General features: G+C 41.4%; 1 protein-coding gene across 5 annotated transcripts in view; it reads right to left on the bottom strand.

Annotated features, from left to right (window-relative positions):
* Window positions 1–16,498, bottom strand: part of RBM20 (RNA binding motif protein 20) — a 141,474-nt gene that overhangs the window by 35,405 nt on the left and 89,571 nt on the right. For 3 of the 5 annotated variants that reach the window (XM_075611845.1, XM_075611849.1, XM_075611847.1), the window contains exons 2-5: window positions 6,576–7,497; window positions 3,036–3,097; window positions 2,867–2,952; window positions 947–1,044 (exon numbers count right to left, since the gene is read on the bottom strand). In XM_075611845.1, coding sequence (XP_075467960.1) covers window positions 947–1,044; window positions 2,867–2,952; window positions 3,036–3,097; window positions 6,576–7,497 — 1,168 coding nt within the window. Of the gene's footprint in view, window positions 1–946; window positions 1,045–2,866; window positions 2,953–3,035; window positions 3,098–6,575; window positions 7,498–12,413; window positions 12,560–16,498 lie in introns of those variants that run through there. The other 2 variants (XM_075611848.1, XM_075611846.1) reach the window with 2 other exon arrangements.

The raw sequence follows: 16,498 nt of genomic DNA, 5'->3' as shown, positions 1-16,498 counted from the left end.
GTAAGCACAATCGGGTCTGTGTCTTAATGCAAAAGTGGTATTGTATGTCTTTATTTGTATAGCGCCATTAATGTACATAGCGCTTCACAGCAGTAATACACGTGGTAAACATATAAATAACAAATAATGAATAAATATAAATAACAGGTCATGGGAATAAGTGCTTCAGACAAACGTAACATTTAGGAAGAGGAGTCCCTGCTCTGAGGAGCTTACAATCTAAAGTGGTGAAATTTTGAGGCATAAAAACAGCACCACATGCATCAATGAACCCCCCCCCCACCCCCGAGAAATCAATAGGTGTGTGTTCCAACTATGACAGCACTTTTGCTTTGATACACAGACCCCATAGTATTTTCAGAGAGAAGCCTCTGCCTTGTAGTGCTTGCTTACAATTATATATATGTGCCCGTGGCACAGGGAATTATATATATATATATATATATATATATAAAGTGGTTGACAAATCACCAAAAAATCTACTCGCCACACAAAAAAATCTACTCGCCACCTAGTACCAAACGTGTGCTGCTTGGGCCAATATTTACTCGGCCAGGGGTTAAATCCACTCGCCCGGGGCGAGCAAATGTATAGGTTTGTCGAACACTGTATATATATATATATATAGTGCCTGTGGGACGGGGAGATTGAGACACGTTCAAGGTTACAAATATCTGGCACGAAGATTGAAAATGGGAGAAAATATAATGCAACACTTAACAGATTACTACGGATTAGCAAAACAAGTTAAAACTTCTGCTGTCCGAGACAAATCAAGTAATGAAATTAAATTATTGCTGCTTAGTTCCTTCAGGCAGAGGAGGTAGCAACGATATTTGTTAATCCTAGAATTGATAAACATGCAAGAAGACTGAACCAGGAGTGGAGGAGCTGCATTAACACAGGACACATATAAACCAACTGGCTGATGTGAGAGGGTATTTACCTTCGCTCCAGAGGGAGGTGAAGAGAAGGTAAGTCCACACTGAGAATAAGCCGCTGGGGCATCAGGAACATAGGTGGGGTCAACGTCTGATCTAAAACCTGGAGGGGTAAATAGAATAACTTGGTGAAACGCAGTGGGGGGGTCTGTGTATCAAGCAGATGTTGTGCACCATATGTATCAATAGAAAATATCCCATTGATACGAATAAGATTTTTTTTCTTTAATAGCATCTTGTGCAATCTTGTTCCACTTTGCTTTGACATAGACATCTAAGCAGGTAATGGTTTTATTCTCTCCTCACCCCCCCCCCCCCGCCTCAACGTTTCCATACATATTAAAACCCCAATTTTTCTCTCACATTGTGTGTCCCTGTTGTCACTGCCTCCCTTAAATTACAATATATATGTATAGATTAATCACAAAGCCATTTAAATTACTAGACACAAATCTCTGAGAAACCAGATTTGGGATCTTCATAAACAAGCCCGGTAAACTTTACAGCCGTTTAGTAAAATGGCACTTGGTCGCTGATATTTATATGAGGCTCTAAGTAACCTCATTCAGATATAAATAATAATAATAAGAATATTACCTGTTAAATGAGTCCCCAGAGAACCGAAGCTTACCCTTACAAATATGTAGATATTAGTTTATATTTTTGCATTGAGGTTATATGTAACTACTGTATATCCCAATGAGTTCTCTGGAAACCGCCCAAAACAAATGTTGTTGAGACATATTATATAGTAATTCTTATTTGTTTTGTGTACCAGGGGCAATTTGTACTATTTTCTGTCTAATAAAGACAGAATGCTCCATAGAGCACGATCTTCGCGACACAAGTACAGAAATGTGAAACTAGCCAAAATGCATTCGCGAAGGGATAGTAATGTCACAATTTCGCACGCTATCAGCAAAATATCGCTAGACGGCCAACGAAACATGGCATGGGCGCCCTTTTTATAGTCTAGGCCAGGGGTACGCAAACTTTTCAGCCTGCGCCCCCCCCCTCCCCATCTGCTCTCCCCGCTTGCTCACGCCCACCCTCTTACCTGTTCTCGGGCTTCTTCTGATATCACGTGACCCCCGCGGCGTCGTTTGACGCCACGTTGCCATGGCGACATGTCACAAGAAGCCGCCGGAGCCAAGTAAGCGAGTTACAGAGGCCTCGCGTGCACTCCCCCCGGGGGCTTTGTAACCGCCAAAAAAAAATCTTGCGCCCCCTAGTTTGCGAACCCCTATTCTAAGCCAATCCCAAGCAGATCTATAGTGAACCTTAATTTCTGAATATATGGTGTTATTAAGCGAATCTAGCGATTTTAGAGAATTTAGCAAATTAAAAGAAATTGCAATATGCGTCGATTTAATGCTTAGCAAATCGCTTGCGAACTCTGACTCAGCCGTGACTTTTTTTTGCAGATTTTCCTTATTATGCAACCTCGTGCGAAAGTTTCACACATCTCTAAACACAATTCATCTGTATGTTCATACTTGTTTACCCCTTATTTGTAGTGGGGTAAGTCCGCTAAAGAGTGTACTTTTATTTACAGTCTACTGCTGCGCTGTGCTATACTGTACTATACTGCACTGTGCTGTGCTATACTGTACAGTGCTGTGCTATACTGTACAGTGCTGTGCTATACTGTACTGTGCTATACTGTACTATACTGTACAGTGCTGTGCTATACTGTACTGTGCTGTGCTATACTGTACTGTACAGTGCTGTGTTATACTGTACTGTGCTGTGCTATACTGTACTATACTGTACTGTACAGTGCTGTGTTATACTGTACTGTGCTGTGCTATACTGTACTATACTGTACTGTACAGTGCTGTGCTATATTGTACTGTGCTGTAGAATGTGAAACCATCTGCCCTTTTCCTTTCCCCCCTAATACAATTGTACAGAAAATGATTCACCTTCGTTGCTGGGCGGATTAAAGTTGGCATTCAGGGGCGATGATAAAGTCCCATCAGTAGAGTTGGAGATGCAATGGATGCCACTGCTGGAAAATAGGAGGAAACTGAAGTTAGCTTTGTTCCCAAATCACCCTACCCAGAGGCCAAAAATCCACACATCTGAACTCACCTTTCGGAGTAGCCCATCACATTCTGGATATGCATTCTCCCGTTAACGTGCAGGTCCCAGTCCTAAGGAAAGACGAGAATAATTAGTCAACAGCTGAAAAAAAACTAAGAACAATTACCTCCCCAGCCTCCCACCCAGCCCCCCTCCTCCTACCCTCTACCTCCTACCCCAGGAGTGGCCAGCTCCGGTCCTCAAGGGCCACAAACAGGTCACGTTTTAAGGATATCCCTGCTTCAGCACAGGTGGCACAATCAGTGGCTCTGTTGTTGACTGAGCCACTGATTGAACCACACTTCACACATAGTAACCCCGGCTGTTTTTTTAAATTTAAATTTGTTACCCCCACCCATTTTCTTTTAGAGGGTAGGAACAGGCCAGCCCTTTCCTGGTAAGTATCTTGTGAGACGTGGGGGTTCTGTTCCAAGGTCCCCCAAATTCCCAATGGGGAGGGGGGGGGCAAAATGGTTATATTGCTGCTTTAAAACAGCAGCCTGCTTAGTACTGCTATATACTTGCTATATGCTTTCTCTAGCTAAAGATTTGCTGTCTTACTTTACTAATCCAGTCTCATGCCAGAGCAGTGAATGGGACCTATTTATCAAAGTCCCCTAGTACTGTATTTAACTGTATTACTCAATTATCATTACAACCTTTCTGTCCGCACCTTTCAGTACTCTACGTGGCAGCCGTGTGATCCTGGTGTCAATGGGGATTATGCATCAATTGGACCAAACATTTTACAATTCTGGGTCAAAAAGAGTACACCAGGTTTATCAAAGAAATAAATATCATTGGAGCATGAAGAATTTTTTTTAAAATATGAATCTAGTAGCGTTATTGTGCCGACCAGAATTGAATGAATTGCTCCTTGATACATAAACTTCAATGGCACTTTGATAAGGAGTCTGATGCTGTCAATTCAAGCTGGAGAATCTGAAACAATGTACTTCGTAATACTCCATTTTCTTATTAAAAGCAGTGTATAGTCTGATTACATGAAAACTAAATCAAGACAGAGCTTTGTATTGTGTTTTCTCCCGTTTGATCTCTGCTCATACTTTCTGTCCCCCATATCGAAAGGTTTCAGGTACAATGTATTTATTAGTAGAGATGGGCACATTTTTGAGGCGTATTTGGCTCCGTCGCGGATCTGCCGGTTCCTTTGGTCCACAGATTTCAGCGGATCCCTCTCAAAAATGGCGATTCGCATTTTGTGTATTTTTCTTTTCTTAACACAGGCAATCCATCCGCGGATCCCGCAATCCATCCGCGGATCCCGCAATCCATCCGCGGATCCCGCAATCCATCCGCGGATCCCGCAATCCATTCGCGGATCCCGCAATCCATCCGCGGATCCCGCAATTCATCCGAGGATCCCGCAATCCATCCGCGGATCCCGCAATCCATCCGCGGATCCCGCAATCCATTCGCGGATCCCGCAATCCATCCGAGGATCCCGCAATCCATCCGAGGATCCCGCAATCCATCCGCGGATCCCGCAATCGGATTCTTAAAATCCCTCAGAAGATTGCGGAATAAACGGATAGATTGTTACAATCCACCTGCGGATTGTGTCCAATGGCAGCTTTGGATTAATCCGCACGGATGGAAACTGTAACACTCCATCTGCTGATTTTACACGGCGGAACGGATTTTGAATGGCAAATTCAGAAAATCTGGTCAAATTGATTTGGACTGGTTCGCATCTCTATTTATTAGGGAAGGGAAATTCAAGCCCTCTTAATAATATACAGCAACGTAATAAAATAAGCATTTCATCCCACAGGCTTCCTTCCTGTCAATTAGAATACAGGAAAGAGGCCCGGTCTGAAAAGTGATTAGAAACCTTTGAATTTACAACCTGCGTCTTCAGAACGCTACATAACAAATGTGAAAGGAAAGCCTCACAGAGGAAAGCATGAAAATACTTTTAAAAAAGCTTCATCCACAAAAACCATATGTGTCTTAATTGAGAGTGCGGCTGCGGCAGCTTCGATAAAGTCTGACGCCGCGGTTAAGGAAGTTATTGGCTGAAAACGCCAATTCTCTTTTTTCTTTCTTATAGTTTGTGCCCATTTTCTGACTAAATGAATAAAGGTGCTCGGTATCCCCCTTGCTACACGCACAGGTAACGTCCTGGTGCTAGATATTTGTTTAGGGTGGTGATGCACAAGTCCCGACCTTGAGGGTCGTACTCCCCTAAACAATGGTGCAGGAGGTATTAATAGGTGAGCTCAATTCTAGTTAGGGAGAGCTGGAAATCCTGGCCTGTTTGTGGCCCTTGAAGATGGAATTTGTGCACAGGTTTTGCGGGACATAGAAGGATGGGAGACACGTTTAAGAAGCGATACAGCCCTTGTGATCCTGGAGAGGCATTCTGATTACATAAGGGCCAGCCAGGCATGCCGCAGATGTCCAGGATAATGCAGGGTCAGACTGACATCAGCTCTACGATAAAGCAGTTGCTGCTGAATGTCAAAGACGAATGATTATATCAACTATACTTTTATGTCTGCCATATCTCCATTGAGGTACTTTGGTAGATTATCTGTACACGTGTGTACAGCGGAGGCACTGTGTGCAACACATCCCAATCACGGCTTAAAGTGGAGGAAGAAGCATAGCGCACTCAAAATCTTTTAAAGCTCTGGCTTCATCCCAGCTTAACCCTTCTGCTGCTATCTGTTAGAGTTTCAGGTCCAGCAAAAATGACCAATCTTAAAAGTGAGCTCACTGTGGTGATGCCTTTTATTGGAGATTGTCAACTTTATTTTGTTCCGTAACTGCTTTTTTGTTTAAATGTAATTATTTATTTATTTAAAAGGCCCAAAGCCTGCAGTAGATTGTTCACATGGGAACCTCTGCTCCTCATAACTTGCTCATTCCCACCAGGAAGGCTTCAAAAACTCGGATAAACGGTCGTATCCTGAGCTTCTCTCGCCGGTGATTTCACCGAGAGGGGCGTAGCAGCCATTTTCACTTACACTTTGGACTCATTTTTTAGGAATAAAATATAGAGTTTAAAAATCAGTGAAGAGGTACAAACTTGAGAGGTTAAATTAGACACGTTATTACATAATATAGAGAATAAATCCGAGAAAAACAAATGAAAAGATATGCAAGCTGCGGAACTGCACCTTTAAGAACAGAAGCTTGAACACAGAACGCATCATTAAAGCCCACGCTCGTTTTATAGCTCGGCATATAAACCGCACCTCCAATTGGGTGAACATCTTGTTGAATTTAGGCAGGAAACCAAGAAAAATTTGCGTGCAGCCAATTAAACAGAGTCTTCAGAAAGCCAGAGGTATGGGTTGGTTATTACGGTGCGTTAGAGGGCAGCAGTGACGGGCACCTCATAAAATGTATGATACACCAGAGAATAGGAATGTGCTTTATTTATATTATATTATTAGAGCGACTATTATAGACCACATTTTTATTTAAAAAATTGCATTTTATTTCAAAAAATAAAATGACTCCAAAAGAACAGGTCTGACCGTTGTACATTTTTATGGTGAGCCGCTGATGTGCACTTACCTTCAAATTGAACACCTTTTTGTCACACATGGTGCAGGTGTGCGGGAGGTGCTGGGGAGTCCTGCCTTGGAAGTCATTCAGTTCATGTGGCTGCAGATTAGAGGCACAGATTCCGACCTTGCCGTTGTTGTGCCTGCTGAAAGCTGGAGGGCTGGAGGGACTGAATTTGGTGTCGGGAGTTGGTTCCTCCGGGTTGTACAACTCGTTTCTAGCTTCGTAATGCTCAATGGGTGATTGCCACATGCGAGTAGATTCCCACTGATTGTTTGGAGCTGTGTTGTGTAACATTTGACCCAAGTCTCCCTTTTGGCTCATTGGATGATGCTGTCCATGGGAATCATGGAAGTCCTTTTTAAATCCAGGTGCGTGGTCGTGTTTAAAGCCATAACGACCATCAGAGACAGTTCCTGAGCCAGAAGTACCTACCATGAAGCCATGATGCCCAGACTGCTCTGTATCAGGTGTAAATGATTGAGAAGTTGCATAAAACACACTAGACTTGTTTACACCCATACCTTTCCCAAAGGGCGGCACGGAGTTCTGGTTTTGAGCATGTTTTGGTACCACGGTTGGATTTTGAGTAGAAAATGTTATTCCACCAGATGGAAACCTGGCATTGGGCATGGAAGGTCCAAGAGAAGACAGTCCAGAGTGGCCGTGTGCACCAATCATGGTAGCATTTCGTAGTGAGTTAAACAGTGGCTGGGACATTACCACTTTGGAGAGGACCTGGTTGAGGACTGTAGCAGCAGCTGTGTTGCTGGTCACTGCTGTCTGTGCCAATTTTAGCCTCTGCAGAGTGAGTTGAGCCTGCAGCTGAGCGAGCTGCAGACTGGCAGGGGACGGCAGGAGAGGGTTTGTGGTTCCACCACCTAATGGGGTGTTGACAGAGAACAGATTCGTATCCAGAATTTGGCCTACACTGTAATGAAACACAAGAATATACAATTAACGCAAACTGTGTTATTTAGTACAAAGACATATTTTTGTAACTGTGCACTATTTATTTTTTAATAAAAACCTCTGGGGAATAAAACATTACAAAAAACACATTTAGATTGTGTGTAATATGTAATCTGGGACCATTTTTAGCTCTAAAACGAACATTGCTGTAATTTCAAGAAAAAAATGTATATAGTGAGTAGCGGAATAAATAAATCCCACATTTAAAAGAAAAAATAGAGTGTAACAAAACCTAGAAGGTAAACAAAAAACATTGTACTAGAAATACTGCTTTAAGGTCCCAATTATGCACTAGGTAGAATGTAATCCCAATGTTTATACAGTGTTGTCAATTCATGTAAAGGAACTAGTGATCTTGACTGAAGACCTTAATCTTCTGGCGGATCCTCTACAGCAGGGCTGGCCAGCTGCAGTCCTCAAAGGCCACCAACAGGTCAGGTTCCAAGGATAACCCTGCTTCAGCATAGGGGGCTCACTCTTTGACTGAGTCACTGATTGAGCCACCTGTGCTGAAGCAGGGTTATCCTTATAACCTGACCTGTTGGTGGCCCTTGACGACTGCAGTTGGCCAGCCCTGCCCTATACAGTAGGTATCATAGCTTTCACTCCACATCTCCACATCTCCATGAATGACACATGAAGAGCTATATCCCCACACAACAGGTAGGGTCCACTAATACTATTATTTTCTAGCAGCAGATCTGTCCGTTTGGCCATCAAATCTGCATACAGAGAAATGTTCCCACACCTGCTGTGCTGAGCTTGTGGCGGATTTTCAGAGAGTCAGACCCAGGCCGGTACACAAGGTAAAAGTATTATCAAGGCTTCGATGGCTCTATATAGTACAATTTAATGTATGAAGAACTGTAACTTTGCACCATTTAAAGGTATTACAACCTACCACAAATCTACACTCCTCCATGACCAAAATGGCGACTAGAACTTTGAGTTACCACAGCTAATTACGTACCAATTAACCAATTTGAACAGTTAATTTTTTTTATATAGGTAGTCCTCGCAATCCAACGTTTCACTTTACAACGAATGGCATATCGACGCTTTACAATGCAACCCTATGGGCCGTTTTTCGGTGCCGGAATGCGTTATCCAACGCGCACCGCCACTGATTAACACGGGACTCACTTTACAGCGGTTTCACTATCCAACGCTACTTCCAGAACGGATTCCGTTGGATAACCGAGGACTGCCTGTACATGCTTACTCACATCACCATGCAAACAATCACCCCTGAAATATAATGGCTGGGTATGATTTGTCCCATACCTCTGGAATGATTTCTTTACTAACTTTCATCATTTTTATCTTTACTGTGTGTTCCCCTGGTGACAGGGTTTAGAGCGCAATTTTATATATATATATATATATATATATATATATTTATATATATATATATATATATACATATACATACACACACACACACACACTTTTATTTATTTGTCTTTGTTGCTGGATGCACAAGCTGTTTTGAACTAGTGGGTGTGAGCTGTTTATTTAGGCTCCCATAGCGCTAAAGTATCAAGACACCGGGATTAACTAAGCGATGCCGGCTATGGAAGTGGTGAGATGTTTAAATTAGAAAAACAAGCTGCACCTGCACTTTACGTTAACGGAGAACATCAGACAGGCGCGTACACAGCGGCTTCCTGAAACCATCGCAACATTATCTACACACAACCCAGAAAAGCACGCTGAGCCCAAGCAAAACTCAAGCGGGAGATGCGGAAACCCCCAGACATAGAAGTAACCAGTAACAGGGAGAAACCCCTGTCCCAAAATGCGGGGGTTAAGTATTTAAAGCAACAGGGCTCGCTGATAGACATATTTAGCATTTTTTTTTTCTTACTTACTTTAATAAACTTTTCCATTTTTTTGCTTTTAAATTTTACATCTGCTGCTTCATCCAGGAGATAGAAGCATTTGAAATATTAAGTATATAATAGGTTAACACACAGTTCTCCCCAAAAGTCATTGCAGTCTAAAGTTTAAACCCCAGAAACTAGAGATCACTAAAATCATGTTTTTAACACTACAATAAAGCCTTTTATTTTTACAAAGCAGGACTTGCTCAGGAAGCGGGATACGCCTGATACCAGTAGGAGTTAAACGCATATAGGCTTCTGGGGAGATGGATGATTTTCAGTCGCGCAGCTGTTGTTTGAGAAAACCTGTGATTCCAATAATTGATTATATTAATCCCGTTCTGGTTTTGTGTGTGTGCGCATGAATTTAGTGGTTACTAAACGTAACGGTACAGTGCCAAATGTAAAAAAATTCTGCCTGTATTTTAGAGGGGGGAAAGCAATATTTATGCTGTAAGAATAGTAAGTCGGCTTTAAGAAATCCGATTTGTAAAGTGTAACTGTAAATGTGTCAAACTAATAACATGCATGTAAATAGAAAACTGTACTATCTGTACTATCTAGGTCAGGGGTGGGCAACTCCAGTCCTCAAGACCCAGCAACATGTCAGGTTTTCAGGATATCCCTGCTTCAGCACACATGGTGCAGTCAAAGACTGAGCCACCTGTGCTGAAGCAGGGATAGCCTGAAAACCTGACCTGTTGGGGGGATGGGGGGGAGGGGGGCTTGAGGATGAAGTTGAGCATGGGCCCGGGCCGGCCCGTCCATTAGACGAACCTAGGCTATCGCATAGGGCGCAAAGGTCCTAGGGGCGCATTATTATTCATAATAATACATTTTTCCTCTTATTATTTTTTTTATTAATTTTCTTGTTTTTGTCCGGTATTTTGGCGCCCTATTATTTTTATTTTGCGTCGCGCTGCAGTCGCACCCCCTGCAGCCCCAATAACTACGCCACTGTTTATTTTATTTTCGGGGCACAAATTGTAAGTTTCGCCTGGGGTGCATGAAACCCTTGCGCCGGCCCTGTGAGCACCCCTGAAATAAATGCTGCAAAATCAGCATTCATTTTCATTTGTGTTTAGAAAAGTTTCAGCAGGAAAGGTCCCGGTAATGTGCACTTCCTTGTCTGCCCGTAGAATACATTACACACGAGCTGCACACTCATTTAAGCGGACGCCGAACAGAGAAACTGGATTGTCTTTTCTTTCTGTAAAACGGACAGAAAGAGCTTGATTTCACATGGAAGTTTAACGTGTAATTTCCCCCTTGTCCCAGGCTAATAACGTTATCGTGGTTACGTTAGGAGTTTCTATATATAATGTCACTTTACATTGTTTGCTATAACCTCGCAGCAAACGTTTCTCTAGACAGTGAGCCGGTTGGCTGATCTAAATTAAAAAAAATATATATAATATATTTCTAAACAGAAAACCAAGTATGTTAACTTAATATATTTCAAGCAGCGCTCACACACAAAAACCTGAAAAGGACTCTGTGCCTGTATCAAAACCGCCTGACTAGGAAAAAGCATCTTAGTTTTTCACTCTCTGGGGTAGAAATAAGTGTTATTTTTGGGGAAAGATTTATTACTTTAATATTATACATATTTGGCGAACTCAATAAGTAATCCATACAGTCCGATTAGTGCTATAGTCCATGCTAAAAAAGCACATACATCCACATTTATTTCTATTTGTGATTTTGCATAGACATATTATAATGCTATTTATTACTTTACAAAACAGAATATAAATAGATAGATAAATATATAGATAAGGAGAGATTGAGCTTTATGCAATATGACGCATAATAATGACAAAGAATATTCAACCACATATAAAATATTGTAGTGCTGCTAGCTTGTTCTAAGCAGATATATCCACATTTATATCTATTTTGAATGCACAAAGACATATTAACATTCTATATAATACTGTGAATCTTTAAAAAAATACATTTGTAAATTATTTTTAAATATATGCAATACATCAGCTTAGCTTGCATTGTATTACATTATACATAGATTCAACTTTATAGTATTTAATATATACTTAATAATGTACAGTATGTACATAGAACCTAATTTATAGCGCTAAAAGTGAGCAACATTGCAACACACGGATAATAAAGTACAAGCAATGGGGTTAAGAGAGACAAGTAAATGAAAACATAAGACAAAGGGAGACCTTACCCCAAATACATAACGTGTATATCTACCTCTTGTTTGTGCAAATATAAAAGGATTCTCAGCTGCACGCCGCATTAACGGTGATTAGTTAAACATGGAGTTTTATTGCAGATTGCATGTTTGTGGCACAATGTTTCGTGTGTCAACACCCTTCTTGAGGTTTCCAACCATCGTGCAATCAGCACTAAAGAAACATACAATGGCAACTAATCATTGGTAATGCTTTGTGTGTGCGATAGATAAACCATTACTTCTACCATGTGCAGATAGAAGACAGCAGGATTTCTCCTGAGCCGGCAGCACATATATACAACTTCACTACAGACAGCTAGCAAGTGAGGGGTTATAACCTTTGTGGCAATACATGGTTCAAAGCTATGTATACTGGTTATATAAAAACTAGTATGTCCGAAAATCTATGCATGTGGTACATGTAATACTCACTGCTGACCTCTAATTCCCCCACTATAATGCTAACAGTGGAAGTATGCCTGCCTCCTCCAATCACAGCCCGGGCTGCTCCACATAAAATGTTCGACTGCATATATGGACGATTCAATGTTGGGAACTGGAGAGAGGTTTCTTTTCACTAGTCCCCAGTGACCTTGAGTGATATTCATGACTGTTGACCACCACTCAAGGTTTCGCTCTGCCACTTATGAGGTTATCCGAGGTCAGCAACAGATTGTATAAACGGACACAAAATATCCAGGAGAGTCGTTGTGAGCTCATGGAAAAGACTCCAACACGTTAGTGCGGAAGCTTCGCCAGCCCAACAGATACAAGCCAACACAATCCTACCTTATTCCAAAGAGATGAGGCAACCCAGAGCATTGAATTAGGGCACGATGGGAAATTCCTTCCTATTGTATTATTGACCCGCTTCTCCGCACCGACCCGCTCACATTTTGCCCTCCTGGTATTTACAATCTTTCCTTCTACGAAGCCGCACAACTTTTAATGAACAGACATGGAAAGGCTGGGAGGAATGTCACATGTTCGCCGGGATCGTTAATGTTACACACACAATATTACTTAATGTCTATGCCACATGCTCTCCGTCTCCTCTCGCTTGAGATACTGACAGAGCCCCGGCTTACAGGCTTTCCAACCCATGGGGAATGTTTCAAAGGCATGCGGGCCTCTCTTTATAATTGGCTGTGTTAAATTCACAGCCAGCAAAGTAACTGCAGCAGCATTCCCATCTTTCCATGTTGTGTTTTCCTATTTTTAAATCCCTCCGAATACGTAATAGTTTTCTTAACACAAACACAAAATCTTACCTTGTTGAGTGAAAAGAGCTCTAAAAAAAAAACAAAAAACACGAGATTCACTAAGGTCGGTTTTGGGGCCACGCACGCAGACCCGCATTTACTGCCCCAGACCTGAATGGCAGTTCTCTCTGGATCGGGCGTGTTAGGAACAGGAACTTGTTTCCGACACAAACACCAGAAGTGGTTATTGTGTGGAAACTAGTTTCACTCCTTTTTTGCAATGTACTTTTTCGTAAAAAAAAAATTTATATACAAAATGCCGGTTTGCGCATGCGCAGAAGTGAAAATCGCCGGATCCGCTTTCCGGTGATTTTCAGTATACGGCGGGCCTCTGGAACGGAACCCGCCGTATACCAGGGGCCCTGCTGTACAAAATGCCAGGTTTGATCCTAAGATTGACTTGTGCTGGAGACTTAAAGGGACAATCCGAGCAATATCCTACATGTGTTTTTTTTTTTGTTTTTTTTAAAATAAATCAGTTTTGTAGTATTAGATAATACTTACTACACTTTTTTAAATTCAACTCTTAATGCAAGTTTAATGGGTTTTAAAGCATCCATTGATTTCTATAGCAGGCTTTAGCCCACCTCCCCAGCAGGGCAAGATCTTTGCAACACTTTCCTGTTTGTGATCATTTGTTGCCAATATTCCCAGTAGTTTGAGCAGCAAACTGTAACAATAGATAATGTTACCCTAGTAATATCAGGATACATTGTAGCTGATAAGATACCCTGAAGGATTGATTGAAACCAAGGCAGCCATTTAGTGAACCCTGAGGTGCAGAATCTTTCCTGATCGTTCACAGGAGAATGAATCTATTGGCAACTTAGGTAATTACTTTTCAATAAATGTAATCAAAGGCTGAATATATTAAAACAAAAAAATGTTTTATATACATTTATTTTTTTTAAAGTGCCGCTTCGTTCGCCTTGTAATAATTTCTCAAGTAGTGGGAAGAGACGGGGGGGGGGGGGGGGTGGGGGGGAGGGGAGAGAGAAGGGAGAGAGGAGCCTCATTTTATGGAAAAGGTTCCATAGAAATCATTAAAAAATGCACATAATTAAAAGCAGCCCCCCCCAATCATTATTTTGTTATTTGAATTAAAAACAGGCTCCACTTACCTAATAGCATAATAATTTAGTTTGAGAAAAGCTCAAATGAAGTATAATTATTTTGTTACACAAGAGTCAGACAGGAAAAGGCCCCAGAACTATATATAAGATGAACTTGTATAACGTTAGTACCCTGCCCCAGAGCAGGTCCTGCTCTTTTTCATTTCCTCATTTTAGCGCTATAAATCATGATTTTAAAAAATTCGACCTTCTGTGGTTACCGTGGTAACCTTAAAACTGCACTGGGCTCTGGAGAGAGCTTCATTTTAACCGCCACTTAATATTTCAAACGCTTATAGCTTCATCAGATTACATTTTTTTAAATTACTTTAGAAAAGCACAAGAGAACCGACTGCTGCTTTAAATTCTCAAGTTATTTAAAACCCTCATATTTTTCCAGATTTAGTTAAGGTGTCGGTTACTCATGTGTAACCCATCAGACATGTCACTGCCGTTAATTCACTTTGGTCACTTGTACCCTTTAAGTAATAAAAGTTTGAAGATTATTGATATCTCTGACCGAATGAATGTACCTTTAAACACAGCCTGGGTAAGTGATATAGGCCCCTTTGACCATCCGTGATAGTTAAAATCCAGCTGTTTATCTAGTGCTCTCATCTACGCCCTGTGTGACACGAGTTCCCATTCCTGCCTTAGTTAGTAACAGCTCGTAAACCTTTTACAAACCGCCTGGCATCTTACAGCTCACAGCTTTGTGTTTTACAGCAGTTATCCTGTGTCGGAGAATCAGTGACTGATCTATTCTTCGTGCGGGTGGCGAGGGGGGGGGGGGGGTGTACACCAATTAACAGTTGCTTAGCATTTGGTGAAATCTCATAATACAGAACATTAGATAAGTTATGGTGGGTGAAAAAAATGCCAAAAAGTTTTTGTAACACTTGCAGCAAAAATGGATTGACAGATTTTGTTCCCAACAATCACATTTCCAGATGTGGCTCACAAAGGGAACTTTTTACATTTGTAAGTTATAAAAATAATTTATTTGCTGTAACATGAATGCACTTGGTTGTATAACACTGTCTCTACTTTTACAAGGCAGTTTATGAAAGATTTATATAATAGGCCTGTATATAATAATGACTGTATATAATAGGCCTGTATATACTGTAATAATGGCTGTATATAATAGGCCTGTATATAACAATGGCTGTATATAATAGGCCTGTATATAACAATGGCTGTATATAATAGGCCTGTATATAACAATGGCTGTATATAATAGGCCTGTATATAACAATGGCTGTATATAATAGGCCTGTATATAACAATAAGTGTCCCATCAGCAAGAAGGATCAATGTTTAACCAGCAACATAACTATGGGCTTCTTTCTTGTGTGGCGTATAGCATGAGCTCTTGAAATAAGAATACAGCAACATTATAAAGTGCCTCCCTCTTCCTCCTTTCATTCCACTTCCCTCTCTCTTGTTCCCTCCTTTGCTCTGCACGTCTGCGTTGTGCGGTTTGACAAACCACTGCTTCTCTCTCCTGCATATTCTGAATCAACTGCAGTGTTGGGGCAGATTGAATCTCTCTGGGGGATACATACAGCACATATAGGTATGTGTAATTGTATTTAGATTACGGCAAAAATGTGCGCAGCGCTTACAATAGAAGGTATATAAATTACAAACAATGGGAATACGTGATAATAATGATGACAACATAAGGCTAAAGGTGACCCTGCCCCAAAGAGCTTACAATCTAAGTGTGCTCTTGGAAGGCTTACAGACACAGTAGGAGTAAAAGTGCATTATTGGAAGTGTTGTCAGGGGAGGTCACCGTGCATCTGAAATTTGTAGCGTAAATTAGCATATTGGCCCGAATATAGTGCTATTTTTCCTAAAAATGTCCTTCCAAAACCTGTACTCGTATTACATGTGCAGCCTAACACCTTTTATTTTTCATGTCCACACCGTCAAAACTTTAGGGTTGTATTATGTGCAAGGCCGTACTATATTCAGGCCAATACAGTATTTATTGAGATGCTTATTTTAGAAGGTGGAATTTTGAGAGGGGCTTTGAATGAGAGGACAGTGAAGGGGCTTGGCGAATATGGAGTGGAAGAGCGTTCCATAGTTAGGGAGAGAATAGTGAGAAAGGTTTAAGATGGGAGAGGGCGGGAGAGGTTAAAAGTGTAAAGATGAGACAACCTGGAGTTGAGTGCAAGAGTGTTTTTTCTTCCCGTCTTGGTTTCAGTGACAATGCGACTTTGTGTCCAGCTCACACACACACTTACTGGGTACAGACAACTCTCTCTGTGTGTGGGAGTCTCTGGATATGGGACTTCTTGCGGTGTCCTGAAAGGTGGCCTTATTAACAACATTAGTAACATAAGGGGGGGGTGAGGGGAAGAGGTGTCACCATTCTCGACTTGATGCCATGAAAGACCCTGAAATGCCCTATTAAATCTCAAACCCATAATGGGTTACTTGCCAACCTGCGGGCCTGCGAGACATCTTTTATTTTTAATTTAAGAGA

The sequence above is a fragment of the Ascaphus truei genome, chromosome 8 (genome assembly GCF_040206685.1).
Source record: "Ascaphus truei isolate aAscTru1 chromosome 8, aAscTru1.hap1, whole genome shotgun sequence".
Lineage (NCBI taxonomy): Eukaryota > Metazoa > Chordata > Amphibia > Anura > Ascaphidae > Ascaphus > Ascaphus truei.
Note: the sequence above shows the minus strand (reverse complement) of the source record. Positions and strands in the feature narration are given on the sequence as shown.